At 34.6% G+C, this 27909-nt stretch overlaps 11 protein-coding genes across 12 annotated transcripts in view; 3 read left to right on the forward strand and 8 right to left on the reverse strand.

The window, feature by feature from the left end:
• LOAG_16709 (hypothetical protein) overlaps positions 1-1465 on the reverse strand; it is an 8918-nt gene extending 7453 nt beyond the window's left edge. Inside the window, exons 1-5 of the mRNA XM_020449359.1 lie at positions 1251-1465; positions 1020-1126; positions 732-813; positions 455-555; positions 164-238 (exon numbers count right to left, since the gene is read on the reverse strand). Coding sequence (XP_020307126.1) covers positions 164-238; positions 455-555; positions 732-813; positions 1020-1126; positions 1251-1460 — 575 coding nt within the window. The 5' untranslated portion in view covers positions 1461-1465. The remainder of the gene's footprint in view (positions 1-163; positions 239-454; positions 556-731; positions 814-1019; positions 1127-1250) is intronic.
• A 370-nt stretch (positions 1466-1835) lies between these two features.
• Positions 1836-2350, reverse strand: LOAG_03571 (hypothetical protein; the record flags this gene model as incomplete). The annotated part of the gene is made up of 2 exons (XM_003139108.1): positions 1836-1933; positions 2149-2350. The coding sequence occupies 2 exons, from the start codon at positions 2348-2350 to the stop codon at positions 1836-1838; spliced, it is 300 nt and encodes a 99-aa protein (XP_003139156.1).
• Positions 2351-2958: 608 nt separating this feature from the next.
• LOAG_03572 (hypothetical protein) lies at positions 2959-3755 on the reverse strand (the record flags this gene model as incomplete). Its single annotated transcript, XM_003139109.1, has 2 exons — positions 2959-3081; positions 3531-3755. 2 exons carry the CDS (start codon positions 3753-3755, stop codon positions 2959-2961), a joined length of 348 nt encoding a protein of 115 aa, XP_003139157.1.
• A 951-nt stretch (positions 3756-4706) lies between these two features.
• LOAG_03573 lies at positions 4707-8987 on the reverse strand. Of its 2 annotated transcripts, none has more exons than XM_003139110.2 (10): positions 8748-8987; positions 8319-8477; positions 7890-8087; positions 7142-7444; positions 6453-6699; positions 6076-6285; positions 5715-5839; positions 5352-5579; positions 5025-5177; positions 4707-4934 (listed from the first exon to the last, which is right to left on the reverse strand). In XM_003139110.2, the coding sequence occupies exons 1-10, from the start codon at positions 8967-8969 to the stop codon at positions 4857-4859; spliced, it is 1923 nt and encodes a 640-aa protein (XP_003139158.1). In that variant the 5' UTR covers positions 8970-8987; the 3' UTR covers positions 4707-4856. The 2 variants fall into 2 exon arrangements, with proteins under 2 accessions (XP_003139158.1, XP_020307127.1); XM_020446361.1 differs by having other exon boundaries at positions 8263-8477.
• Positions 8988-11986: 2999 nt separating this feature from the next.
• Positions 11987-15153, forward strand: LOAG_03574 (phosphatase 2C containing protein). Its single transcript, XM_003139111.2, has 7 exons — positions 11987-12248; positions 12544-12712; positions 12951-13106; positions 13360-13534; positions 13822-14031; positions 14270-14437; positions 14663-15153. Exons 1-7 carry the CDS (start codon positions 12029-12031, stop codon positions 14930-14932), a joined length of 1368 nt encoding a protein of 455 aa, XP_003139159.1. The 5' UTR covers positions 11987-12028; the 3' UTR covers positions 14933-15153.
• A 704-nt stretch (positions 15154-15857) lies between these two features.
• Positions 15858-16872, reverse strand: LOAG_03575 (hypothetical protein). Its single transcript, XM_003139112.2, has 3 exons — positions 16718-16872; positions 16310-16409; positions 15858-16157 (listed from the first exon to the last, which is right to left on the reverse strand). Exons 1-3 carry the CDS (start codon positions 16855-16857, stop codon positions 16095-16097), a joined length of 303 nt encoding a protein of 100 aa, XP_003139160.2. The 5' UTR covers positions 16858-16872; the 3' UTR covers positions 15858-16094.
• A 551-nt stretch (positions 16873-17423) lies between these two features.
• On the reverse strand, positions 17424-19227 carry LOAG_03576 (NADH-ubiquinone oxidoreductase 18 kDa subunit). Its single transcript, XM_003139113.2, has 3 exons — positions 18903-19227; positions 18552-18724; positions 17424-17980 (listed from the first exon to the last, which is right to left on the reverse strand). The coding sequence occupies exons 1-3, from the start codon at positions 19080-19082 to the stop codon at positions 17797-17799; spliced, it is 537 nt and encodes a 178-aa protein (XP_003139161.1). The 5' UTR covers positions 19083-19227; the 3' UTR covers positions 17424-17796.
• A 328-nt stretch (positions 19228-19555) lies between these two features.
• Positions 19556-21735, forward strand: LOAG_03577 (hypothetical protein). Its single transcript, XM_003139114.2, has 6 exons — positions 19556-19619; positions 19789-19859; positions 20108-20176; positions 20263-20411; positions 20532-20692; positions 21082-21735. Exons 1-6 carry the CDS (start codon positions 19617-19619, stop codon positions 21223-21225), a joined length of 597 nt encoding a protein of 198 aa, XP_003139162.2. The 5' UTR covers positions 19556-19616; the 3' UTR covers positions 21226-21735.
• On the reverse strand, positions 21667-24891 carry LOAG_03578 (syntrophin-1). The gene is made up of 8 exons (XM_003139115.2): positions 24644-24891; positions 24283-24434; positions 23848-24046; positions 23500-23644; positions 23089-23252; positions 22545-22726; positions 22036-22211; positions 21667-21932 (listed from the first exon to the last, which is right to left on the reverse strand). Exons 1-8 carry the CDS (start codon positions 24865-24867, stop codon positions 21840-21842), a joined length of 1335 nt encoding a protein of 444 aa, XP_003139163.1. The 5' UTR covers positions 24868-24891; the 3' UTR covers positions 21667-21839.
• A 1333-nt stretch (positions 24892-26224) lies between these two features.
• Positions 26225-26671, reverse strand: LOAG_03579 (hypothetical protein; the record flags this gene model as incomplete). The annotated part of the gene is made up of 2 exons (XM_003139116.1): positions 26225-26465; positions 26568-26671. The coding sequence occupies 2 exons, from the start codon at positions 26669-26671 to the stop codon at positions 26225-26227; spliced, it is 345 nt and encodes a 114-aa protein (XP_003139164.1).
• A 386-nt stretch (positions 26672-27057) lies between these two features.
• LOAG_16710 (hypothetical protein) overlaps positions 27058-27909 on the forward strand; it is a gene marked incomplete at both ends in the record, with an annotated part of 2360 nt that continues 1508 nt past the window's right edge. Inside the window, 2 exons of the mRNA XM_020449360.1 lie at positions 27058-27208; positions 27668-27873. Of these exons, the coding sequence (XP_020307128.1) occupies positions 27058-27208; positions 27668-27873 (357 nt within the window). The remainder of the gene's footprint in view (positions 27209-27667; positions 27874-27909) is intronic.

A 27909-nucleotide genomic window follows, 5' to 3' on the forward strand; every position in this document is an offset into this window, starting at 1 on the left:
TGACACAAAAATATTATATTGTTTATGTAATCCACTACTATCATTACGATTTATATGATAGTACCGCAACTGCACAACAATTTTTTAATTTATAATACTAGTGGTAAAAGAAATAACGAATTAAAAAAAGAATCACAAAAAATACTAGACTCTAATGGTTTACCCGAAAAGCTCTTCCTGACTTGATGCTGGCTTTAAAACATCAACTAGAAGATCGAATAGTTCACTGCTCGAAGGACTGAAATGTTGCAGTTTTTGAAATACGAAAGTGAAAAATCCGCATAACCCAAGTGATTTTCCATCCATGCCAGTATCTTGCACTATAGCTTAGCTACGTATCATTCTATTTCGGGTACTTCACCAATATTAAATTAATTTATGCCACATAGCAACATGCTGTCAACCTCGTATTAATACCACCCTAATTTTAACTCAAGACCTAAGTTAAACGTACTTGCTCCTGTAATGTGCAACAAACAATCTTTGCCTCACTCCATTTGAAAATTTCTCATCCAAAGCCAACAAAATGACGCCTGCAATAAACAGTGCCTCTGCCTGCAAATTATTTATGCTTAGATACTATGTTGAAATGGATTTCATAATGGATTTACTGAGCTTTTCTAAGCAAAAAAATGCAGTTCTGCGAAAGACTATAATTTAGAGTAAAAGAAGCTTAAACTGCTAAAGACAGACGTGGAAAAAATAGCATAAAAAAGAGTATCACGACGAACCTCATGCTGACATAATATGAGAAAAGCTGCTGTTCGACGTACTGAAAAAATGGTATGACGAGGTCGATTATTATCTGAATATCTATAAAAAGTAGAAAAGATAGTTACAAATAATAAAGTTAACAATAAACTAATAACTGTACTGACTTCCTGGTTGCGTTTCTCACCAACAAACAAATTTTCCCATATCACAATAGGGCAAATTACACACATTTATGGGTTGTAAATTAATCGGTTGTCAACATCCCTAATGAATCACTGAAAAATGCAGATATTTCGAAAACCTACTCAATTAAATCAGCAAAAAAATGCGCTATAGCGTCGAAAAGAGCACCAAAGCGTTTAATATGTCTTTCAAATGTGAATAAATATTCGTCTTCCAGTTGTGCTCCTTGCTGAAAAGCTTCTTGTACTAAAACATAAACAAAAATGAACTGAAAAGGGTAAGTAGGAGAATAGAAAACCAAAACTCGGATAATTAAAAACAAGGCCTATAAGATAAAAAAGTAAGGAGCCAACCTCATGCGAATCAATATAGCGATCGATAACAGAAAGATCGTCAAAATACGAGAAATCAACAATGAATGCTTTGAAGCGACTCCGGGCAGGATTTTTGAAGTCATCCGGAACACAATCAGCTAAGCGAAATATTTCGGCAAGAATTGCATGACCCGTTTCTATCAAGTCTTTCAGAAAGCTGATTCCAAATACGTCCGCAACATTACTCATCTAAACTAAAGTAGATGAAAATACTGGATCCCCTCCCGCAAATCTAGGAAATCCGGACGACCATTGCATTTGTTCACTAATTTAGCAAAGGTCCAAAAAAGTCTCACTCAGTACTAGTTGGAATTTTCGGTAAATTGATCCTAAAAAGCATTGTGACAAATTCTTTCACACTAGTATGTAGTTATAGGTTAACACACTGAAACCAAAAATTAAAATCCGAATTACAACACGAACATACTTTGAAGTATTTATTGCAATCATTCGCGACAATCATTGAATCAAGATTAGTTTTTTTAAAGATAAATCAAAGATAGTTTTTAAATAAATCAAGCAATCACTTGAACTGATAAGTAAATCAGTAGGGAAAAGTGAGCTTTAGAAATCAATACAACGTCCTTTTCGCTCCCAATCGCCGAAACGGGTCGGTTCCGGTCCCGCTGGCCCACCAATTTCCCCGGTTATCGGATTGACCCCTAAAGTGAATACTTTTTCTACTGATTCATATGAAAATTCGAAATAATTTACAGAAGATGAACAACTATGAACAGTTCAGTCGCCAAAATATTTAAAAATTCAAAAAAAATCAGCAAATAGTTTTATCATTTGTTATGCATCAAATTTTTCAAAGAAAGAAAACCAATCTTAATTTTAACCATTTCTCCCATACTCAGAAAATTAGAATGGATACCTCCGGGATGTTTTGGGAGACATGGATCATCATAAGGTTTTTCCTCTTTTTCCATTTTCAGCTTATCATTCAGCTTCCCTCGTGGTGTCTTTTTCTGAATTTCAATCTCCTTACCATTCATAACACCTTCATCAACTCTGCAAAAACGTTGCTGCTTGCAAAATGTTTGGATAATGCTCCGACCAAGAAGTACTCGGAACATCTGAAAAAGTGTTTTGCGGCACGTTTTAATGAAACCGATAACACTTAAAATGGAAATGAATACTCTCACACATGCAAATTTAAGTAGACATGCGCACAGCCTTATCCGGACATGGCTACACGTGGCGAGACAAAAAGGTGTTTCTGTGAATATAAACTAGATGTGATGTTGCAAGATATTGCAAATAATCTTCTAACAGATAATTTAGACAATAAAAGCACTCCTGTTAATACGACAGAAAAGAAACATTACTTCCTAGATTTATGCATAATTTCTACAGGTAAGAATAAGCAAAAGATATATTTGAGTAATGTGAATTACTTTAATAATTTGAAGGATGTACAAAAAATAAACAAGGAATATAACGCATACATACAGTAGTAAAAAAAATGTGAAAATACATTTGTCCTCTCAATATCATTCGTAAAAAAAAAAAAAACTTTTAACAGATATCCTCCTTACGTCATGAGTTGAAATGAAAATGACTGACCATTGTCAAGAGCAGATTAAATAACAAATATTACTGAAAGAAGCGAATGAATTACGGAAATAAATCTTGGCAGTATTGTTGCCTTCATGTAACAAATAAACCGCTGAACTTCTTCAGTTCAACTACAGCACTGAACGATACCAAAAATTTCTTCATTTTTCGAAACGTAATCGGTGATAGCCTGCAACAATTCAGTCCAAAATGACGCATCCTCAATACGAAGATCACTTGAGAAGAAAACCTAAAATAAAAAATAAACAGATTGCTCCCATCACAATCAGTAAGTTGCAAAATCTACCATTTCTGACTATACTACTACTCCTTTAAAATTAAAAATTAAATTTAGTTTGAAAAAAACTTCATTATTACTGGGGAATGTCAATGCTCCATGATTATATGATTGCCAAGATATCCAGTACAGTGCTCCTATGCCTAACTTCTGCATGTCAGACATGGTTTACCCATTCCTCCCATAGATTCACAACATCAATCTCTTACTTAATTCCTCTAATTCATTCTTTAAGCTACTACTGTTTTTTTGAAATTGGTGTTAAATGAAACCACGTTACGAATCAGAGTCACTATACTCCATTTGAGGTGTTCCTGTATATCCAAAACGACAAATCCAGTATCCCTCATTACCAGATAAAGTGATAAATCTATTACTGGTATATCAATGACGAGACGTACCTGTTTGTTGGGAAATAGCTTATTAAGTTTTACAGCAACGCCATCTACCAAATAATTTGGTTTTGATGATTCGATCAGATTCATTCCTCGGAAATTTTGTGCAAAACATAAGGTATCTAAGCGATTTCTGTTGCCTACCCAAATGAAGATACATCCATCCATCACAATACTCATGAAACCAACCAAATGCTTCGCAACGGTAAATTCAGCCTGATGAGAGCACATACTAACAGACCTTAAACATTTTACCTATGTTAAAAAAAAAAATTGGAACTACATTTTCCTCAAGAAATGAGCACTGATAAACCATTTCATTAAATACATAATCCACCCATTAGGATAAACAATTTTTGTCAGGCGATATGCAATAGTATCATCGTCATCAACAATAACGCTCCGGAACACACATGAATTTTTCAAATAGTAATTATTCGAATGATTATTCTTTTCATAAGTTTTAGCAAGTAAATGCACTGCTTGGAACAGTAAGATAGCAATAACTGAAATGAAATTTAATTAAGATATTGTTTAAGGGAATGCTTCATTCTTACAATGCTTAACAGATTTTTTTGGCAACACACCGCATATTCTCCAAGCAAATATCAAGTCACCAATGACAGGAAGAAACAATTATTTACTAAAGAGAATCAAAATAAATTCATCCTAGGAATTGAAATTTCTCACAGTAACAATGAAAAAAAAGGCAACACGAAATAAACCAATTTAGATTTTTTTTAGAAAAAGAAAGAACCAAGAGAATCAAAGGAACAAGCAACAAATGAAGGAAATTTCATATGTCAGCAGTACATATATCAAAAGAAATTTTAGTTTCAAGCGTGAAAACTACAAATAAATTATAAACAGTGCTTTAACAATTAACACAAAAGCGGAAACGATAAATCGACAAATCATAAGCAATGATACCAAAATGGCCAAATAAAGAAGTATTTTACAAAAAACTTCCAAAAAGTCTACAAGAAAGTATTTCTCAGACAAAGTCGAAATAATGAAGAAGGCTTGTAATTTAAAAATCATTAAATTGTATTTCAAGCAACTTATAACAGGAAAGAAAAGCCAGCAGAGATACCAAAAAACTGTAAAGTATTTGTAAGAAAAAAGAATAAAAGGTTATCCAAGCATTTAACGCGCTGGACAAAAGTTACATGAATTTTTAATGTGCTCACGTTTGCCTTATATTCAGCTAGCTATTTAAGCTAAAATTTTAAAAATAGCTGCTTTATAACATAAATAAGAAATAGATTTCATTATTTTTTTCTTCATATTTGCATGTTATCCAGTTAATAATCTTTTCCAACTCCACATACGCTATCGTAATTCATCGTTGTACCTCCAGCCTTCGCCTTCTTTAACAAACAAGGCAGGATGATAAACGATTTGTTGATCCTAAAATATCTTTGCAGCAATAATTCAAAAAAGGTAATCTCGAATTACAATTAAAATGGAAAATCCTATATATAGTGTGCTCTGGAATACCTGTCGTTTTTTAGCTTCCTCGCGCTGCCTTTGCTCAATCCATTTCTTTGCATTAGTAGCAAGTTGTATATTATTTTTTTGCAAAGCAACTGTAACATGTCTCCATAAACGACGTGATTCCCTATCACCTTGCTTTGCTACAGGTTCGCATTCCTAAAATTTAAAACGTTTAAAAGTATTGCTGGATACTTTGACATTTACCGACTTACCCAACTTTTCAGAACAAAGATTTTTTTTTCGGAAAACGGACTTTTTTAAAAGAATTTCAAAACGAAGTTTTGTCTTCAAAAAATGATTTTTTGCAAAAATTGACTCAAAAAACCAAACCTTTTTTGCCTCAGGATAATGCTTAACATCAACAAATAAATATTCGCTACCATTCAAAGGTTTCGCGGTTATCACACCATTCCATTCTCCTTTTATTATAAGAATGGGTTTTTTAAAGCCCGAACGATAAACACTTCCGTTTATACGATGTGCTTTTCCACCGAAAAAAGGTTTCGTGAGAAAATCAATCTCTGCCGAATACCCAGTTTTGATGCAGTTAACCGTAACCTGAAATGATGCCACGATTAGTAACCATAACCTGAAATGATGCCACGATTACTACGATAAATACTTCAAATAATGAAATGAAATATGACTATTTCAAATTAACAAAAATATGGTCATTCATACCGAAAGACTTACTTTCCCACCGAGTTCAATCCATGGAGTGCTCATAATTGAACGCCCATAACCATTCGGGAATGTTAAAACATACTCTTCACCGTGGTCGTGCAGCTTCACTGTTCCCCAACCAATGTTAGTGACTCCTTAAAGTCACTGTTAATTGTGACTAGAAAAAGAAACACATCACTGGTAATGAGATCAAATTATTCTATACGCAATTTGAAATTTCATAAAACGTTAGGGATAAAAAATCCTACTATTACCAATCTTTTATTCACTGGAAATAACTTTTCGCATACAATCAAAATTCCGAACAATCGAACCCTAAATATCCATAAAAATAATTTCTAAACGTTTTAAATAATTCCCGAATACTTACCAATAGAAAGACCCAAGAACGAGGACTTCGTCCAGATATGTCCCGTAAACGAAACCCGTTTACCAGGATGTTCGGCGTAAAAAGCTGAGACAGGTGGGTGGTGGCTGACCTGCTCTGCGATAAACGTTAAGTCATTTTCATCTGAACCAGGAAAAGGACCACGTTTGGTTAGCTGCTTAGATTTTTTCATGCCAGGTATTTTCCATCGACCTACAAAAAACAAAGCTAATTTCCCTCTATTGTGCAGAATGGTATTTGCGCACAAATTTCAATTTAGTAAAACGAGAATTTTTAAAAGAAGAAAATATAACTTGGTTTTCTGCATTTAGGACAGTTGCAGGACTTCACACTTGGAACAACAAAGCAAAATTACTAACAACGAAAAGTTTCGCCAAGAATAGGATTATAGGGCTTTTTGGCCACTCCACTTTTACGAGCGGCATAAAAAGCACCCATATAGTAACGGACTACAGAGATGAAGCGTTCTTCCGGTGACGAAATATCAGAACAACCGATGAAACTGTCTGGGTGTGCGAAAAAATCTGCGTACATTTCCAGCAGAGAACGACGTTCGAGAATAAATGTTGGCAGTGTCACTTTGGTTAAGTCCATTCCAACACTTACCTGAAATATATTCACTGGTTTCAAAGAGTTACTCTAATAATACGGCAAACGGCTGACTTTAAAAACATGATGATACATGCGATAATTCTGCTGCAGCCCAGGAAATGTGTTGATAAATCGTGGTGATCATTTGATGTGAAAAATGCTTATTGAACCTAATCCTAGACTATATAAATGTTAAATACAAGTAAAATGACAAAGTACCTACTAATTATAATAACTACTAGTTATGAGGAAATAAGTGGAATTCCCACTGTCATTTGGAATATCCAACTACAAATTGTAAACAAAATCAGGATGAAATTACACAGTTTCTGGCACACATATTCAGAAGTGATTGAGAATTTCAAGATAAATAGAGAACTTCTCTATTATAATCTAACTTTTATCTTCATAATCACAGCTGAAAAGTGTGAAGGAAGATGTGAAAGTGAAAGAAGACCTGTGAAAGAAGATGCATAAGCACAGAGCCATGCTGCTGCTGCACATTACCAACATCAAGTTCCTCTGCATTTTCGTAAGCCGCATCAAAATCTTCATTCTCATCTCCAAAATTCGGTTCATGGATGGACTTCTTCCTTGACTGCGAATTTTTCTTGCCGGGATTATTGTTATGTCCAGGACTATTGACGCCATTTGAATTATCATCACTCGGCGATAATTTGTCATCATCGCTTGGAGTTTCGGCATCGAAAAACTCATCCTCACTACTTGAATAAGACAATGGAGGAACTACAACTTTCGCCTGAAAACTGGTAGAGAAAAAGAAAACTACATTTTTTCTGTTCATAAAGAAATAATTTTCCAAAACACTTTTTTTTGGGTCTAAAAGGGTTCAGTACAGCTTAAGAAGAACAAAAGTGCACTCCAGAGTACAAGCTGCATAGAGATTACTTATCCTAGCAGAATTAATAAAAAAACGTAATCAAATGTCCAATAAGTTGTGATTGCCTGTACTTCTCTCCCAAATATTTTCAGAGCCGTTAAAGTAATCTGGTACCTTACTATGTTTTACCTATTTCACTATCACTGTACTTCATGCGCAAACAAAAATCTATTGGAATTCAACTAATACATCCGACAGTGCACTGTATGAGGAAAATAATAAAGCGAACATTAATACGATGGCATCTGGTAAGGGTAACGTGTGCGGAAGAATAAATTGGTAATCTTAAAAGTACAATATTAACCTGAGAACTCATGGACTCATCATCATCCACATTTAAACCCAACAGTGAGGCACCTTCTAGATGACTCCTAGCCATTTGTAACAGTATAACTGCATGTTTCATTGTATCTAACAAGCGATTCGCTGATTTAACCAGATCATCGATTGTTTTCTTCACTTCAGTGTTTGCTGATGTAGACAATCCTTCCAGTTCTCGAACCTGTAGTATTTAATTTGAACGAAGTTTTTATTTATACTTGGATGGAATTATTTCTAGCAAAATTACTAATCAAATACAGTTTAAAGGAGAAACAATAAATCAATAGAACAAAACATTATCAACCATATAACTTTAACTATGCACTATGCTACCACTCTTAAAAACTAGTACTCACCACGAGTGCTTGTTATTTGAATCAATTTCCAAAATTTCCAAAGAACATGGCGATACCTCATTGATCATATCCTGCAAATGTCTGTCCGCTTCAACAGCTTTTGCCTTCAAAACTGCTGCTGAATTCGATGAAGTTATACGATAATAACCACTCTGTTCATGGATTACAGTCTCCAAAGCACGAATCCAGCTGTTGCGTTCAATTTCATCCCGACCCTAAAAAAAGCAACTTCTTCATCTTTAGTAACCTAGAGAACAACTCATATTTCCAAAAACTGTGATTCTACACTGTAATATTGCAAAAAAAGAGTTTTTACAAAAGTTTAATTAATAGTGATATAACGATGCTATTTTACATAGTAGAACTCATTCCATCTCCTAAGAAGCTTTCAGCCAAATAATATAGTTTTGAAACAATATTTCACAATTCCGGATCGCAGATTTACATCTCTGTTCAACTCAACAAACATCTTGTATATAAAATACCTGCAAATGAAATGTTTTGCCGTCAACAGTGACTGTAAACAAGGAATTACTTTCACCGTCGATACCTATAACAGCACCCCGAAGACGTATGCAACCACGTTGTTGCCCTTTCATCATTTTCTCCCTAGAGGTGTAATAATGAAGCGCATCATCCCCCAAAACGAACCATCTGTACTGCCATCCATGAACGACGTTGGTCCACTTTGACAGTGGACCTTCCATCCCGAATTTTCTCTGCAATGACAACTTTTTCGTATTAATTCAACTGAAATATTTACCAAATAAACACGACATAAAGACATTTGAAAAAAATACAAGGAACAGCAACTGAAATCGTTCGAAAAATCGAAAACTAATAATAAATAGAAATGAAACGCATACAAATCTGCTTACAAACTATGGAAATATGCAAATCTTATCTTGTTCCTTCCTGATGAAAAGAGTTTATCTCTCGCTTATAAATTTGGCTTAGTGATTCGAACAATAGAAAAGTCTATATATTCTCAAATTCTGCAAACCACAGGTCTACAAAAAGGCCTGCAAATCTTTCGGTTTCTTCCCAAACATGAGAAGGAATCAAGAATCTATAGTCTGAATTTGTACAGAAGTTAGATGAAAAAATTTGGATTTCCAATATCCGAAAATTACAAAAAGAAATATTCTCGCCCTCCTTGAAAGCTCGGACCACAGTTTATTGTTATTAATGAAATAACTGACTGTGGTAGCATTAATTATACTTTAAATTTAAATCAAGTCATTCCAATCCATGCATCTCACGAAGGAGATAGAATTCCTACAAACGAAATCTGTAGCAGCTGTAATGAAGTCCAATTAAAAATTCATAAGTAACGATATGTTTAAACCAGTGGTTTTTGTCTGGCAAATAGATCTTCTTACAGAGTGAATTTGAACAAAGTCTTCACCTAAATTGTAAGTGTCAGGTAGAAGGAAAACAATGAAAAACTAAATTGGAGGACATCTGGATGTAATTTTGCGCAATATATTTTATTTCATTTTTACAAGGGTTCCAGTTACATTTCCTAATTGTAGCGAAAAAAATGTGCTCAAATGATGAAAGCAAATTTCATATTTTGAACTGAAATAGCAGTGCAATTAATGGGAAGGCAAATATGATAATCAAAACAATGTTAATTACTTGACAGTAAGGACAAAGATGTATGAGTTCATTTACAATTTTTTTTTTCCAGTAACTGGTAATTGCTTGTAATGTAATACACATTCAGATGATGAAAATAAAATTCAAAACACTCTGCATATGTAACGACAATTAAGCAGAATCAAACAAACTACAACAGAACAATTACTGAAACTACAATCCACAAGGAATTCATTCTTCCGACTCTTATCAAAACTTTAAATTTGCCCTAACAAAACAGTTAATAAAGTAAAGATAATATAAAACATTTATAATAAAATTTATTTAAAATCTATTTTATTATTTCTACACTACCGAGTTTATTGTATGAACGAATAAAAAACACAAATGTTAGTATCATAATATATTTAATCATAAGTGCTCTAACAAAAAGGAGGACGACGTGAACAAATGTTGCTGTATGGACAGCCATTCACGTAAATTAACGTTTAGACGCAAATTTTGCAACAGTTAGCTCGCCTACTAGCACATGACTATGCTACTCACCCGCACTGCTTAAGTAAAAAGAGGGTTGAAAATGCCAAGCCCCTTCCCGAGAATCTATATCCCACAATTTCACGGACCATATTGAAGTTCATGTTGAAATTTTGTTTCCACTAGTTAGTCTTCCATCCACTGGTTAGTGGGAAGTCATCTGTGGTCGTCAGTGGTCATCTGTGGCCATCAGTAATCATTAATGGTCTGTCGAACTTATCGCGAACTTCCTCTCCTCTCACTTATGTGAGATTTTCTCAAGTTAAGACAATTGTATCTTGTAATCTTGCTTCAATCTTGTTTATAATCTTGCTTCTTGTAATCTTGCTTAATCTTTGATCGGAAATTTAATCAACCCCCGATATAGTAAATGTTGATCTCGATCCTTCTGTCTGTCATTTTGTTACTTACGTAATAGCAGTTTTACGTTTTTGAATATGAAACACTTCGTGTAATATTTTATTAATAAATTTTCCTTAAATTTTGTTTAGGAATTATAGCGTTAACAAGCGATCGAGAATGGGTAACTCCTTTTTATAATTTTTTACTTTTACTTCATTGGATTCTCTGTTATTCAAACGAAATTTACAAAAACAATTGCTGCATTTCCCTTTAGAATTTTTTCACTTATTTAATATATTTTATTTCTTTGTCCCTTCTTGCAGTTGTCTATATATGATAACATATAATACGTTGGAAGCAGAATACTCTTCTGTTGCATTCTTTAAATTTTATATAACTTCATATTGTTGTAACATTACATAATGATGACTAACAATGACATCACAACTTTAGCTTTCCAATAAATTTTGCCTTAAAATTATCTCGTTTCAGTTGTTCCCTTTTTTTTTCCAATGAATGATTGATTTTTCAGGAAAAAACACTCTGTTATAAGGTGGATTCATTCGATAATGCGCAGCTCTGCATCTCATATGGCGACTTGGAATACTTTTTAGTTCTTTATTTATTTTTCTAATTTCTTGAAACAGTAAACAAACATTTGTTTTTCCTTTTTCTTTCCATGAAAACTTAACATTATTTATTTGTCTGGCCAGGAAAATGTTCATGAGTGCTTTATGTCATGAGTGCTTTATGTTTATGTCATAATGTGCTTTCTTTCCTTCTCTCCCTCGCTCTCTCTCCGAATATAATATCTATGTTTTTTATGAATTTGATTTTTTTGCTATATTTTGATGAATTTGATCTTAGAAAAGGAGGTAGATTAGAAAAAACGAAAACTTTTGCTAACTGTAAATACCTTTATTCCATGCCTTGATTTGAGGACTAACAAAATGACGAAAAACATTGCGTATTGCTATACTCGAAGTTCATTTTTAAACAACATCTTAAGCCTTTTTTACAGTCTGCCTTTTACTTTTAAACTAGTTTCTCTGGTTATCTTCATATGTACATATGTTTTCCTTTTGTTATCCTATCCCTGTGCCAAGCAAAATATTTGATAGGTAACATAAGTGCCAACAAGTTTTGCTTTTGACTGTCGACACGCTTCAACTGAAATTGTCTGAGTTTTTGGATCTTCCTTAACCAGATGTTTTACTTAATTCGAAAAATGCCAAAATATTTTAGTATTTTAAGTTTCAGGTAATAATGAATATATGTTGTGGTTGAGATGATTCAAAAAATCCAACACAACATATGGCGACAACCACGTCGTCATATGCGAGGTTTACGAGACTTCACTGATGCACAGCTTCGGTCAAACGAACAATCTTGTACAGTTGCGAATGGAGCTATTGCTCGAATAGATATCGCACATTTACCTGCTAATCATCCTACGGAGGATTATTATGCAGCTGCAAAATGTCTTTCATCCGAAGCCTTCCTCTTTGGTAGCATCGTTGGTTTTTTTCCTCTTTTTTTCTTTTCCGATCATTTTGAGACAGAAAAAATTAGAATAAACAATAGGAGAAATTAGATTAGAAGAGAAAAGATGTTTGTTACTGATTTCAAATCAAATAAGACATTGAACTAAGTGAAAGGTTTTTTTCGATACAGATGATTTTTTAGCTTTCATCTAACCACCGGAAATTATCATTTTGAATTGTAGTTCGTAAATAAGGCGGGAAACTCTGGAGTTATTTAACCGCTAAATGTAGGATTTGTTTCATTATGGTATCTTTCCAGGTGTATTTGATGGACATGGTGGTGTTGCGTGCAGCCGTTATATTTCGACACGGTTATTTGATTACATATCCGCTTCCGTGTTGAAAAAACATATTGTCACCGATATACCCATTAGAGATAGATTACACTGGTTTTGCACGAATGGTGATTTATGTGATGAAATATATCGGTATGAAACTGTGTTTGGCTATTTCTTCCCAAAAATTTACACAGTGTTTTTTTTCCTTCTCCTTTCCCTCTCCCTCCCAAACCACTACTTTTGAAATTGTCTGTTTTTGCGCTAAAGATTATTGGGAACGGATTTAAAAGGCACTAAAGTTTTGAAACCATTTTTAGTCTTCACTTTGAAATAAGATTTTTAGAGTCTGGACGAAATACTTTGGTTAAAAAATACTCCCATGTTTTAGAGATAACCATTTAAAAAACATCGAAAATTTTCATAAGAAAGTAATGGGCGACTCGACCATGACAACAGTAAGGAAGGCTCTAGAAGACTCTTTTTGTGCATGTGACAATGATTTGTCTGCTAATGCAGTGAACGAAGGACACAGTGGGTACTCCAAGTGAGTCAAGTTTTAAATCTTTCAATTTGATAGGTGGGTTCGTCGAAAAGTTTAACCGGACTTCGTTTGTGTGCATAGGTGCATAGATCATGTGATGACCAGTGGAAGGGCAGCAAAAGATGATGACGATAGTGTTACTGGAAATGAAGCGTGAATTATTTGAAAACGTTTTGCAATTCATGAAATAAATTCCAAGATTAGGTGAGAAATATTCAATTTGATTTTAAAAATCCTTTGTATAGAATTATTGAAGGCAATATGCTGGAATAGTGACGGCAGGCTCCTGTGCAATTATAGCTCACATTCGTGGTATAAATTTGCATGTGGCAAATGTGGGTGATAGTGCCGCGGTGCTAGGGTTGCATAGCCGAGGCGTTATCTCAGCCATGCCTCTTTCGAAGCCACATTGTACTGATAATGCTGATGAGGTAGGTCTTTTTCTGTTTTTTAATTTTCCCAGTTTAAAGCTCGGTGAGATTAAGAGAGCCTTTTAATGGAATTTTTTTTTAAAAAAGATGGTGATTTGTGCGGTAGTAAAGTTGTTATCACAATGATTCTAAGAGATTGGAAGTGGAATTTCGACGTATAAATAGTTCTAGTCGGATAATTTAATCACAGCCTTTTAGCTAAATGCATTTTTTACTGTTGGTTATAACTCATTTTCAATAAAAATAATTCACTCCGTTTATTCACTCACAGGATACCTCATTTTAAGGTGCAACGAATTCGAGATGCTCATCCACATAACGAAACGAACAGTGTGATAATCGGTGGTCGGCTTTTTGGTGAATTATTTCCTCTCAGGGCATTTGGTGATGTTAGATACAAATGGTCAGCTGAACTACAAGAAGAAATACTGGGCACCAAGAGTTATTCCATGCCATATGGACTGGACTCACCGCCGTACCTTAGCTGTTTACCAGAAGTAAGCGCGTTCCGTGTAAAGTGTGCATAACAATTGTGTGTTGTCGCGTTGACAGTGACGCTTAATTAAGCAGTAATTGTTAACGGATCTTCCAGAAAATGTCATCGTTACATCTTTTTTCCCAATGCATTGTTTAAAGCAAAACTTGGAGTTTCAACTTCGACAAGAAAGTGTACTTTTTTCCACTTCCAATTTTCCTAAATATTTCTAATTAGTTTCGGCAAAATTTATTTTATAGGTGTTGTATCATAAATTGGCTCCTAATGATCTTTTTATGGTGCTTGCCACGGATGGTCTTTGGGATTGCCTTGATCCGGACACAGTAGTGCGGCTGGTATTCGATCATACATTTGGTATGCAAAGTCTCACTTCGTATGCACCTTTTGCAGGGACTACGTTGGCACAGGTGCTCAAATTCTACTTTCTTTACGTACTACTTTTTTTTTGTTACTTGAATATAACTCACTCGTATCTTTCCGGATTGTTGGTCATTTTTAGAAAAAAAAAGAAAAGAAAATCCAGATTGAATAAGACCGAAAGTGATGGACTTTGTGGTACGTAGTATGTTAGATTATATGGTGACGATTTAGATAGTTCAAATAGTATCATTTCTTAAGCAATTTCATTCTAGGTTCACGAAGACTTAGAGCAGCGATTGCATAGAGCAAGTAAGAAACCACTGGATGAGAACAGCGCTACACATTTACTTCGACATGCTTTGGGTGGTCCTGGAGAAGTTTCGGCTCAGTATCTACGACTATTCGAAATGTTGCAGTTACCACCTGAAGTAACACGTAGGTACAGAGATGATATCACTATTATTGTCATACATTTCAACAAAAAATATCTTTATCGTCCGGAATCGTTTGAAGATTCAACGACGCAGCGTAGAACTTCGTAGTTTGGATGGAAATGTATACTTAAGATGGACTTCAGTATTTTGATTATTGTTTCTTTTCGAAATCCTGTTCATCATCTGAACTATCATTGCTACTACTTACAAAACATTAGACTCTTTGAAATATTTGAGATTCCTAATCACGAAAGACTGCGCACTTTAGTTGCTCCATTAATGCGAATCAAATAGTTTTATTTCTGTCGTCTCATGATAAACTAATGACTAGTATTCATCAAGTGGTGAATATCATGTTAAAAAAGTGATACTTTTTCATCAGTTCAGCAAATGAACTTCACACATACCTCTCCCAGGTCTAAAATTTATGGAGTTTTTAATCCATAAACTGCTGTATTCATTGGCTTTAATTTACAGAATGTCGCCTTTGAAATCTCACCTTTCGTTTTTTTTTCCTTGTTTTTATGTCTTCGTTTCTGTATCGATGCAACAAGCCAGTGCTAGATAATCAGTTTAGGATCGAAACGTAATGTTGTTGTTTTTAGAGTGCTCTTCAGTATTTCTCTATCTGTATCTTTCCTGTAGTGAGGTTGATGCAATTGAAAGCAATTGGTCTTTTTTTCTGAACCACCATAATCGTTGGAACTGTCCACATTATAATTGTATTTAATATTTCCTTCGTCTCCTACGTCCATATAATGTTTACTGTGTCAACAAAATCCTTGCAGGATAATTTTAAAAGATTACAGAGGGAAGTCAGATATTTGTAATGCTCATTACTTTAATCGTCTGGGTATCATTTTTGTGTGCTGTAGTGAGATTTTTCACTTTCTCAAGTTACGACCTTAAATCATGCATCTTATAGCTTCCACATTTTCCGTGCCTTTGACTTTTCCTTAATTTCATACCATTTTACATTTTGAGCCAGATTTTTTTATTTTGCAAATATTATTCATTTTTGTAAATTTTTATTCGTTGGTACAAAATTACACACTCATTTGTTTGTTCTGTCATAAGCACAAACAGTACATTGAAAACAGCGATCATATTGTTAAAAAACACTAGCAAATTGAAAGATGGAATGAGTAGAACAAAATTATCCTTTTCGAATGATCCTGTCCGATCAAATTTCAAAATTGAGAGTCTTAAGAAAAGTATAAAAGTATGTACAAGTACTGAATGTGATACCTAGAGCTGTGAATAATTCGTCCTAATTATTTTGTTGATTTGAGTTCAGATCTTGCCTTGCAACCTCCTTTTTTATATTGTCGTTCTGCAAAAAGAAAACAAAATTAAAAGAGTAACTGTGCTACCCCGTCGCACATCCGATGGTGAAATTGGAAGTTTTTGATTTGTAATATCAGAAATCAAAGAAGTTTGTAAAAAAATCGGCAAAAAACTATTTTATGATGGATACGGTGGTACCTGCCGCGTAAGCTCCTGCTGAATGCTAGCATCTGCTAATGAAGCGAGGTAGACAAGGTTTCGATGAAGGAGTTGCTGGTATTGGAGAGCATCATTTGCTCTGAAACGAATAACTTTACTATTAATGCATGAGTGATACGCTGAACATAATGGGATAAATGAACAGAGGTCGGGAATAACTATTATCTATGTCGAATTACGAAACTCCCCACTTAACACTTTTCTAATTTGCTGGTAAATTAAGATGTGCAAAATATCTGATCTGCAATCAAAACTACCATACTACGTGACCAGCAGTTCCATTGGGCATCCACTGTTGATCTTAACCTTCAACATTCATTTACCAGAGCCGACTAACTTAAGAGGAGGCATGCAAAAGAATTGAACCGTTTAGAATCTTGAACGAACCTCCCCATGTTCTGGTATCGCACGATAACTCTAATCAATTGACCATTCTCATCTAGCATTTTTTGGATCGTGGCCTTGTCCGGTCTCGCCCCACTCTGTGCGCTCCCCGCAAACGTTAGTGACATTTTCCCTATAGTCATTCTTTCGACATGAAAAGTCGTTGAAATGTATTTATGCGAGTGAGCAACGCTTAACTTTGAGTAATGAAACGTGTCGAAGCCATCATATTCTACAGGTTTGATCTTTTACATACATCAAAAAATCTTTCCTTAACTAATTCTTAAAAATTATCCTTAAAGGACGGCACACCTTGAGTATCTCCCAAACACTTGACTTATTATTCAAGAAATTAATATCATTAATCATGATCACAATTTGTTTTCATTATTACAGCGTTACATGAATGTAATGACGGAGGTAGCAAAATGTAAACAATCCAGGTTAGGGACTTCAGTATATAAAACTCAAGCGATCTTGTTAATGAGTTAAGACCACCTAAACTTATTTTATAAACCTAGTTCCATCTGCATGAACCAATTCACTGTTATCTACCCTTTAATTCACAGTTCAATTCATTTCTTTTTCTCCTACCCTCAATGACAAATATAAATTGACAAATATATTTGTTAGTTTGTATAAACTGGAACAATAAATTCCTTCTGGTTTAATAACCATAATAAATATGTGATTGAAAAGTTGGATATGACGAAATCTTTATTTATACAGAATATTTCGGAAGCAAGTGCATAGATCAAATTTCTTAAAATATATTCTAAACCTAAAACCTGTGTTCTTCCATACTAAGTGGAAGCAAGGATCGTTCTTTTATAATAATTTGGCGAGAAACTAGTTACACATTAAAATATAATAGTACGTAATATAAACCATATGCGCTACTTGATGCTGTTATGACAGAAAAGGTGTTTGCTTAACTATCAATAACGCAGCACCTATAACTTCATCAATTATGAAAAAATAAATTGGCAGATATAAGCACTTGAAATAAAATATAATAACAAATACACAATAATTTGACATAACTCAATCCGATACGATCTAAAAGTGATGTTGTGCACATATTACTTATTGGTAACTCTTGTTCGTTTGTTCCATGAAAAATTGTCTGCATAACTTTTCGGCTTAATTATTCGTTCATTTGGTTCGACCACTTCATAATTCAAATTGTTCGTTTCACAGTACCGAATAGCATCTTCTTTTGATGCAAAATCCATAGTCATAGAGATATTACTTAATGGATCACCTCTACAAACAAGAAGAGTAGTTTTACATTACTCATGATTCAATTAACATTCCTAGTACTTCTTCAATAGGTCACTAACTTGTTGTTAATAGTGTATGAAAGAAATTTTTTAACAATCTAGGACAAATGAAATGAAGCTTGATATTTCAAGCTGCGTCATCCCTCGCTACCGGATAGTCAACATCGATGGCACCTTCCGTATAAGTATTAGCAAATGGTTTTCGATTTAAAGGCAAAATTAATTTTATGTAATTCATTGGCCTTCCATATTTCATCAAATTTTTATTTTTATAAAAGTTGAATTCACTATAGCAAAATTTGGAATCCTTTCAATAAATTACCACGCTAAAGCGCCCACAATTTAAGGCCTAACTTAGCTATATGCAAAGATATAAAATCATGAAATCTGAACCGAAATTCTATTTTGCAGGGCGGGAAAAAGGCTGAGTGTCGATTAAATTAAAGAGCAATTAGAACTTTAAGAAAAAATCTCATCTCCCACTTGGGGAGCCGAAAACACCTTCACTAAGACTAAATGCTACAATTTAATAATAACCCAACAACATAACTTACGTGCTAGACCAACCAATCAGTGGATTCTCCCATCTTTCCCTATTATCCAGTTCAATTTTCCATGTTTTGGTACACGCCCAACCTGATTGCGTAGCCTCACGTGCCGGTCGATATACACGTACTCGACGACTGCGTAAAAAATCCGCGGGTACACCAGCAAGATCTACTGCTTGCTATAATATTATTGTCGCTCAAAGTCAAATTCTTAAATTCATACGTTAGCTCCCTGATGCTTGCTACTCCTAGAAATCAACGTGATCAGAATTGTGTTGTTGGAATATATTACGCTACCTTTTAGCATTACTCACATCACATCGACTAGACTTAAATTTCGACTAGAAATAAACAAACCTCTTGCATTTCGTTCGAAATTTCAATCTTCATCGGCATTTGTGGTGGTTCTAATACATCATCAATCGATTTTTGGGTTACTGTCGAAATCGGATAATGATTACGTGAATCACCAGTACTACTTGAAAAGCAACGAATCCCACGTGCACGGAATAGGTTAATGGTCCGCGTGAATAGCATCTCGGTATCAAATCTACAACATATATTACGAAACAACGACGAATCAATCGTATTAACTCCGCTTACTCACTTGCAATATATGCCTTATCATGCTTCTTACAGCAAATTTGATAAAATGAATGACACGAAGCCTGATTTACTTACAAGGCTAAAGTAGATGGTCACTGTGGTTGACAAAGGTTGACATTAGGGTTGACACTACCAACAGACTTAGTCAAAACACCTCACCTTTGACCTCTAAGTCCTCTCCTCCCTAGCATCACTAACCCTAACGGCCAATCACCATCCTTCCTTCTTCTCCCGTATCTTCGACAAGTAATCAAAACTGATGCTAATATCACTGTACAGATTTAACGAACGATATGCGGCTCGTTAGATCTGAGCTTAGAAAAACCATTGTTAAACACGGCAATTCGACTATGCTTGGTTGGGTACGTGTTGGGTGAGTGTAAATTTTTTATCTTTCCGGAATACAATTTTCAGGATTGAGAACAATCAGTTGAACTTTCAAGATACGGTGAGAAAGAGGAAAATATGGTAAGTTATTCCTTCTTATTACTTAATATTCGTTAGATAGAATAAGTTGTCTTATGTTCCTTTTATTTCTACCATTCCTGGAATGGAATTATTTATTTATTTATTGTACTGCATCTTGACACTGTTCTTATTATACATATGTTCAACAAATACCAATGGATTACTTCAGGGTAAACTCAAGAAAACTCAGAAGTTCGCCACAAGACTTGCAAAAATGATTAAACCAACTGATTCTCGAATGTTTGTCTGTTCAATTTTTTAAAGATTTACTTTTTATCGGAAAAGAAATTGTACAATTTCTTTTTATGTTAGTGTCTGGTGTAACGGGTGGTGTGCCGAAGGATAAAGCCTAATCGTTCATTACACCAAAACATTTCATGAGGGCTAGTCCTCATCGATTAGAAAACCGTATATGAGAATTTTATTTACTTTCACTATTTTATTTACTTATTTATTTTATTTACTTTTACTATTTTATTTACTTTCAGTAAAGAAAGTGATCGCGTTATCAGGAAGAAAAACAAAGACGATAAGCAGGTGTTGAAAATTGTCGAGGCGTACGTTATCTTCTTTTTTTTTTAAATTGTCATTTCCTAATTTTCGGTCCTTTTAAATTTATTATCGTCTACCCCATTATTTTTAGACCTCAAGTATCAACAGCAATGTTCTTGAAGTACAACACCCAACTTGGACCACCATTTCATATTATTATCGATACGAATTTTGTCAATTTTTCCATTAAATATAGGATCGATATTATGCAAGGATTTATGGATTGTTTATACGCAAAAAGTTTGTTTCGTAGTAAAATGATTGTTTAATGGTAAAGTGATATCTTTCCTAATCAAATTCTTGTAAGTAAGAAGATTGAGGGTTGATTAACTCACATTTTCAACAGTTTTGGATTTGCAGCGATACCATATGTAACGGATTGTGTTTTGGGTGAATTGGAAAAGCTTGGACAACGATGCAAAGTTGCTCTTAAAATTATTAAGGATAATCGGTTCAAGCGTTTGTCGTGCTCTCATAAAGGAATTTATGCTGATGACTGCATCGCACAAAGAGTTACGCAGGTATGCCCAATAGTTTTGTTTTATTTTATTTCAGCGATGGGAAATATTCCTCAAACTTCAAGAAGGCGCGGAATGCGCTGATTTATATTGCTGCTTCATAATCCTCTGGTAGACTGCAGCATTTAGCGTAATTGGATGAAACCATAATTTTCCTAAAACTTTTCCATGCAAAATCATGTCTTTCGTACTGTTACGACGCGTACCGAGAACGGGCTATATTAAACTAACTTCAAATTTAAGTAGTTAATACTTCCTGGAAGGAAAAAATTCCACGAAATATTTCTTCACACGAATATTTCCATGAATATTTTTTCAAGTCTGTTCAAATGAGAGTTTTTACAAAAGTGTCTGTTTTCATAATTTCATATCCATTTTCGTCCTTCTTTTAGCATAAATGTTATATCGTTGCCACATGTGACAAGGATTTGAAACGACGGATTCGTAAAATTCCTGGCGTCCCCATTCTGTATATTAGGCAACATCGATACTCAATAGAACGTATGCCTGATGCATACGGTGCTCCTGTGAACTAATTTCCTGTGATTTCACAACATTGAATGAAGAAAGTCAATATTTGTTACTAGAAAATTTAGCGGGAACTACATACTGCATGGCAGGCGCAATCCTCACGTAACCTAAAAACTTCCGGCAGTATAACTTCTTTCAGAGGTCGACTTCACAACATACTGTCTTTTGGAATACTTTTTTGAAATCAAGAGTGTTAAGCATGTTCAAAGGATGATGAGAAAAAACTGCTGCTAATACTGAAGTTGCTCAACTTTAATGTACTTTGCTTCTAATATTATTATAATGCCCACTTATGTTAAGCAAAGATATTCCAGTGCTGTTTTCTCTGCTCTCTTCTCTATTCAAAATCTATTCCTGTTACATTTCTTATGTTCCATGCTAAATAAAAAATGTTATATCAGGACACAGTTACAACTCTTTCTTCATAAATAGGATGACATATAAATTACAAATATTTCAAACGAATAAATAGTGGCAAGAATATTTCAGAAGCAGGAAAAAACCATAAGTAGACAGTACAATATTCTAATAAGTTTGTTATTAAGCAATAGAGGTAGACTTCAGCTTTACTGTTGAAATAGTTGACTGTACACCCTTGCATTGTTATGTTATTGCATTGTTATGCGTATAATCCAAGTCGATAAACTTTCGTAGCAAGGAATGAATGAAGAATAAAAACGACTGGTTTTGGCGATGCAAGCAAGTCGATTTCCTGGAAAATAGTGGATTAGTGCTTGCTGATTTGATTCTTACCTAGGATTTGAATTATTAAATCATAAATCATTTCATATTTTGAAAATATATGACATAAGCACCTGTTCGCCAGAAGGTGGACCAAAATCGATCCACAAGAATCTGTTCCCGTCATCGCCGGTAGCCCGGATAGTTTCAAATGGGTACTGCCATCGGATTTGGCCGTCATGACTAATTAGACTTAGACCTTTGTCGAGTTGCAATACCAATTCGCACTGTTCGTTTTGCCAAACACAGGCTGGAAGTTATCATTTAAGAGGCATTAATATTTAAATACTTTTGAACATTTTATACTTTAATGTATTTAGACTTCTTAAAATGGTAGCACTTGGTGCTTATTATTTTAAGAAATTTAAATGAATCTTATATTCTTTTAGTGCTAGCAAAATGTCAAGTGAAAGGTAGTTAAAAGAATAATAATAAACAACCTAACGCCTTAGATAAGTAAACCTTTGGGAAACAATTTAATGCTGAACGCAAAAAACCGAAACCGAACTGTACAATATACTATAGATCACACTTCATATATCATATAAATCTTACTATGAATAAAATGAAATAAAGAACTAACGGCACGAGACTTGACCAGTTTTGGCGCATGCTTCGTAGGTACATGTAACGATACTTCTTATCCATGAAGCCAAGTCTCGATGAGTTTCCACGCGTAACACATGTGAACGGACACCTTGCTGTGTACCTGTTCTCGTTGTAAATGATATTACATCTGATAAGCCAGTTATGACGGGAGCAGTTCTAAAGTTGGTGTATCTACAGTTTTTTTTATATTTGTTTACTTCACAGTAAACAATTCATAGAGTGTAATGTGTTTCCTTACCAAAAAGTATATCGGTTAAATGGCACACACAAACTACAGTTCACTTACTTATCCAAATGCAATTTTAAGGAATTATTACTACTAAATTGCAAGTTCATAATTTTATTCTGAAATTAATGGAGTGGAAAATATAAAACACGGAAGTGTCATGACCGAATAGGAGAATGCAAATTGTAAGCAGATACTAGCTATTCGAATGAAACATCCGGATCTTTGCGAACTCCACTGTAAATTCAAGTTATCACTTTAATGTGATTAATTTAACCGTGATGTTGTTTACCGTGATGTTGTTTGTACCACACGGGTAGCAATGAGCGGTCTGGTAACTTTTGGAGAAGCCCATTCCGACTTCAACATCGGGACAGAGTCGTAAAACAGTAAATCATTTAAAGTTAATGCTGCAAAAATCGGTCTCCAAACGGTTACCCCATTTTCATTTAGTGTCTGCAAAAAGGAATGATTAAGAGGGTGATACCAAAGCTTTCTAGTGTTGTGTACTTTCCTTCCTTCAAAAAACTAATGCATCACAAACAGTTATCATTTTATGGATTTCATTGAAAGTTGCATATAGCCAGTAGTATCGGAAATACATTTCTAATTATTCTATAATTCTTTTGCATAACTCGTTATTGGTTTTTGCAAATCAGACACGCTATCGCTTACGATAATCACAGAAATAACTGAAACCAACCTGCTCAGTAATCCAACCCATTTTGCGCACTTGCGGATTATTTCCAAGCATCAAATTCACTTGTGCCAATGCTTGCGTTAGCAATGCACATGAACAAATGTGTATAGTTTCGAACCAGGCATCTGCTTCTAATGAATTACTGCATCTATAAAAAAAAAAACGAATATGCAGATTGTTTTGTGAAATTAAGGAAAGAAGAACAAAATTAAACCGAAAAATATCAAAAAATAAGCAAAAAATCGGAATGAAACTTGGGATTTTGAGATTCACAACACTTAAAATTTTAAAATTTTGGTATATACACAGAAATTAATGTAACATTGCTATTAATTGGAACTAATAAACGACCTAAACAAGAGTGTATATCGACCCGAAGGTGATCTCATTTCAAACATTCTATTCTCGATATCTTCAATTTGGAGAGCTGTACGTGTTACAAAAACCAGCTTTAAACCAATGCTACGAATTCGATCGTGCGAATCGTCATCCCACTGAATACGTTCCATCCAGTTTTCACGTTGCGCACACATGTCTCGCATGAAACGAACTAAAATTTGCAAAAAAAGTTGTGACAGCACCAGAGAATACGACTTTTAACCTGAATTCCAAACTCCAAAAAAAAGTCTTAGAGGTAGTAAAAGTTTTCAGGGATAATCTGGAAAAAGCACTAGGATCTTAGTTCCAAAGACCTCAAAAATTTACTGCAGGAAAGCTAAAGACAATAAAAAGAAATAATTTTTAACAAAATTTACAAATGCTTTTTACCTGTAAGGGTAAACTAACCGTGTAAGTCGACGATACGTCCGGCTTTCTTAAGTGCTCTGACAGCTTCATCATGCGTAGCATCCTCTAGCGACTCACCATTTACTGCAACAATAGTATCACCGACAAATAATTGCCCTGTCTCGTCAGCTGCCATACCTTTGAAAATTTTGCTGAAAAAATTTCAATCAAACTTTAGAAAGAATCCAAAGTGGAGAAAGCTTTAAAAAATGAACCTAAAACAATCAACGCAATGAATTATTAAATAACAAACTGCACTCAAGAGTATTGTTAGACTAATAGGATATGCAGTGCAGGACAAACATAAAAAAAATACAATCAAATAAGCACTGCAATGAATATGATCGAAATCAGATATAACCTGATGATAACGGGCATGTCATTATCGCGGCCACCTTTGATGCTAATACCCAATCCATTTCCATCATGCTTTACTATTCGAACCGTACGTATATCTGCACCCTGTCCATAATCAGCGTCTGCTGGTGCACTTAATATTAATGCTGTTTCATCCAACGTAGCACAAACCTTGACCCATTCACCGGCAATGTAAACATCCAGGAAAGATCCTCTCACCGATGCCATCCTTTCATCTCCATCATTCTGCAAAATCACACATCACATTAGTCGATCCCAGTTGTCCCTTCATCTCTCTTCTCTTTTCATTTTATATTAATACTCTCTAAGAAAATAAACAAAGTTTATACTTCGTATTTCCCAACAACTTTAATCCCCAATCAGATAAGGATTTGCAATCAGGAACTCCCATTCTCTCCTACTGGTTCATCAGGACTATCTGTCCCACTATATCGCTTACCTTACGCAGTTACGCCTGTGAAATATCTTTTTTTTTTTCTTAGTCAGTCTGAAAATTGCAAAAAGTCGAAAAAAATTGTTCCACCAATGATTTTAACATTTTAGTTCAAAAAGAAAAGTCAAAAATTGGCAAAAAAAAAAGGAAAATGGATGGATGTTATGGGAAGATTTCATAAATGAACCGTTGAAACAAGCAACCTTGAGAGACATATCGAAGTAGGCCGCAGGCTTATTTCCTCCAATATGGGAACAAAAACACTGGGCCTAAATACCCTTGGCTTATCATCAAATTTGAACCATAACTAATGGAGAGAGAAAGAGTGAGGGAAAAGACCTAATGAATTGAAAGGCCTCGCATTCGTACATCCTCTTAATCTCAGATCCATCTAATTCAATCATATAAAAGAAATCTCCGTTAGGACTGAATATTTTTTGAAAGATGTTGATGATGTGTGCGATACTGAGTCTCATGAACACTACGAATGATAACGAGTTATCATCTTTATCTTTTAGTTATAACACTTTATTACTTTTGTCATTTATAACTAAGTATTAGTGGTGAAACATCACTGACCAGAAAATTGCTATTATTTGTAATCGATAAAATCTTATGCTTTTACATCAACTTTCTTATGTCCCCAATGATTTATGGTCTTTTTTCTAAAGTATTTATTCGATGCTTCTTCCAATATTTAATTCCTACGCACTCATCTGTGTAAACATATTGAAAATTATCCATCCATTCCTCTCCCTTTTAACAATTTGAATATGGTTGGGCTGGTGTTGCGTCTATAATTATAATTTACTCACTTACGACTGCTATTTATTTTTACCACAATTCATTCTTATTAAAACGATGCTACTATTTATTCATCTCTGAAGCATTCAATAACCATTTGGGAAAAAATTTGCAATTTCTCTAGGATTTAAAATTTCATAAATTTTAAAATATTAGATTCCTACGAGTGAAACGAAATGCTGTGAGTGCTAGGAAAAATATTTCGGAGTAGAACGTCCTGATATCGCGTCCTATTCCAGAATATTTTTCTGCAGAGAAGAAGTCCCGCTCCATTTACGATGAATCTACATCCCTGTTCTCCGTCTAACCCCATCCCTGTCCTTACAGCTAACTGTCCCGTCGTCCTTGCGACTCAACCACCTGAAATACTTCAGTGGAATTTTTTTGCTTCAGACCGCGACTTAAGAAGTGGCCGTCGTTAAATATTGCATCATTGTGTTCAGGATCGGTTTGGAAATAATGTTGTTGTAGAAGTAACGTTGACTTATGTAGGGTTAGGAGTTTCGGGGAGAAATTAGGTCGGGGTGGAGATGTCGCGATGTTTGCTCGGGTTATTGCTATTGTCTTGCTAAAATGCAATGTTCTACTAGTGAAAACCTAACATTTTAGATCATTTTTATTACTTTTTCCTAAAACCTTATAGCACTACACGATACACGATATCCATTACCTTTTGCACAGGTAAAGAGCAGCGAATATTCTGTTCTGGATGCCAAGAAAAGAACTGTTCAGTGTTTCGGAGTGCATATAGTTAGAAATAAGTCGATTTGACATATCCAAAAGTGTACAATTACACAAAAACACACAACTGATGGTGTATATAGATGAGATAGTTGTTTTCAGCCTGCATCTTCTTATATCTCTTCCATTTGTATACATCTGCTATGCATTATAGTTGTCTTACACTATAAAAAGAGAGATGCTTAACATTCGCTTCATTACTCCCATGATAGTATTGGATAGCAGATATTGACTTTAAATCAAAAAAAGCATACACTGTTGTTATGAGCATATAGACTGAATGTCAGTCCTACTACTACATCTGTTCTTTGTTCATTATTTATTCTCATTGTCTATTTACTGTTTTCTCCTTCTTTACGATGACGTATTCGTTCATCGAAAAAATGTCAAAAATAGCACTTTGTTTGCACTTTTCAGAGATGAATGTAACAGGCTTCTCGCATCAAGTTGGTGGCCATTTTGGAATATTTACATGTGGCGGACATATTTGTAAACCGTTGAATTCAAAAGAATTGGCATTTTATAAAGAAATTGGCGATCGTTTTGCACCATTCACGGCGCAGTGTTGTGGTTTGAGCTAATTTTATTTGTTTATTTTAATGTGTTATAATAATAGATAAAGTTGACTGTTACGCGCACCAACTACGAAGTAATTCCCACCGATCGGTCTTGACTTTCTCGAGACCATGGATGACATTCCGCCTTCCTCTGAATTTGTAATCAATATTTTCGGCGTTTCCAGATGGTGGAAGTGGCTGCACGTCACGTTTAATATCTACCTTCGATTTCACATTGTTGAATCTTCTGTCGATCCAGCAGACCAAGTTTTTTCTTCTGCAGGAAAACTGGAAATATGAAGGGGCATGACTTTTTACTTGTCCGGATGTGTTTGTTTGCTATACTGGATCAGTCCCCGACGATCTCCACCAATTTTGTGCGCACTTAAATAATTTGCCTTACATTGTTGATTCAAAGAAAACCTTGAATTCTTAGTTTCAAATTTAAAGATTTGTTGTTTTGGCAATTCAGGTACAATAAGTATTCAGCCTCGGAATTCTCGTGACGATGGTTTGGTATTAACTACAGATAGACCCGTTCTATGCCATCCGAATCCGTCATCCAGTGAAAAGCAGCTTATTTTTCGGCTGAATAAAAATGGTAGAGTTGAGTCGGATCAGCATTTCAATGAATGGGCGAAACAGTGTCAGACTAGATCAGTACAAAAATTATTGAAGGTAAGCTTTAAGGAGTGTTTTTTCATTAAAAAAAAA

The sequence above is a fragment of the Loa loa genome, assembly GCF_000183805.2.
Source record: "Loa loa unplaced genomic scaffold supercont3.14, whole genome shotgun sequence".
Taxonomy (NCBI): Eukaryota; Metazoa; Nematoda; class Chromadorea; order Rhabditida; family Onchocercidae; genus Loa; species Loa loa.

Bases quoted from the DNA above. Each gene is read 5' to 3' on its own strand.
- LOAG_03573 (XM_003139110.2), bottom strand. From the start codon at position 8,969: ATGGAAGGTCCACTGTCAAAGTGGACCAACGTCGTTCATGGATGGCAG. The intron at 8,088-8,318 runs GTATCGCCATGT...TAAATACTACAG, and splicing joins TGCAGGATATGATCAATGAG to GTTCGAGAACTGGAAGGATT. The intron at 4,935-5,024 runs GTATTCCAGAGC...AAGATATTTTAG, and splicing joins AGGAAGCTAAAAAACGACAG to GATCAACAAATCGTTTATCA.
- LOAG_03574 (XM_003139111.2), top strand. From the start codon at position 12,029: ATGATTCAAAAAATCCAACACAACATATGGCGACAACCACGTCGTCAT. The intron at 12,713-12,950 runs GTATGAAACTGT...CCCATGTTTTAG, and splicing joins TTATGTGATGAAATATATCG to AGATAACCATTTAAAAAACA. The intron at 14,438-14,662 runs GTGCTCAAATTC...ATTTCATTCTAG, and splicing joins CAGGGACTACGTTGGCACAG to GTTCACGAAGACTTAGAGCA.
- LOAG_03575 (XM_003139112.2), bottom strand. From the start codon at position 16,857: ATGACTATAGGGAAAATGTCACTAACGTTTGCGGGGAGCGCACAGAGT. The intron at 16,410-16,717 runs GTTCGTTCAAGA...TATTCGTTTCAG, and splicing joins CGATACCAGAACATGGGGAG to AGCAAATGATGCTCTCCAAT. The intron at 16,158-16,309 runs GTACCACCGTAT...TTCTTTTTGCAG, and splicing joins AGCAGGAGCTTACGCGGCAG to AACGACAATATAAAAAAGGA.
- LOAG_03576 (XM_003139113.2), bottom strand. From the start codon at position 19,082: ATGCTATTCACGCGGACCATTAACCTATTCCGTGCACGTGGGATTCGT. The intron at 18,725-18,902 runs GTTTGTTTATTT...ATAATATTATAG, and splicing joins TTTCGAACGAAATGCAAGAG to CAAGCAGTAGATCTTGCTGG. The intron at 17,981-18,551 runs GTAAGTTATGTT...TCTTGTTTGTAG, and splicing joins CTGATTGGTTGGTCTAGCAC to AGGTGATCCATTAAGTAATA.
- LOAG_03577 (XM_003139114.2), top strand. The intron at 19,860-20,107 runs GTTTGTCTGTTC...ATTTACTTTCAG, and splicing joins AAACCAACTGATTCTCGAAT to TAAAGAAAGTGATCGCGTTA. The intron at 20,412-20,531 runs GTTTGTTTCGTA...TTGGATTTGCAG, and splicing joins GGATTGTTTATACGCAAAAA to CGATACCATATGTAACGGAT.
- LOAG_03578 (XM_003139115.2), bottom strand. From the start codon at position 24,867: ATGGCATCGGTGAGAGGATCTTTCCTGGATGTTTACATTGCCGGTGAA. The intron at 24,435-24,643 runs GTTATATCTGAT...AAATTTTTTCAG, and splicing joins GACATGCCCGTTATCATCAG to CAAAATTTTCAAAGGTATGG. The intron at 23,645-23,847 runs GTCGTTTATTAG...TTTTTTTTATAG, and splicing joins CGATATACACTCTTGTTTAG to ATGCAGTAATTCATTAGAAG.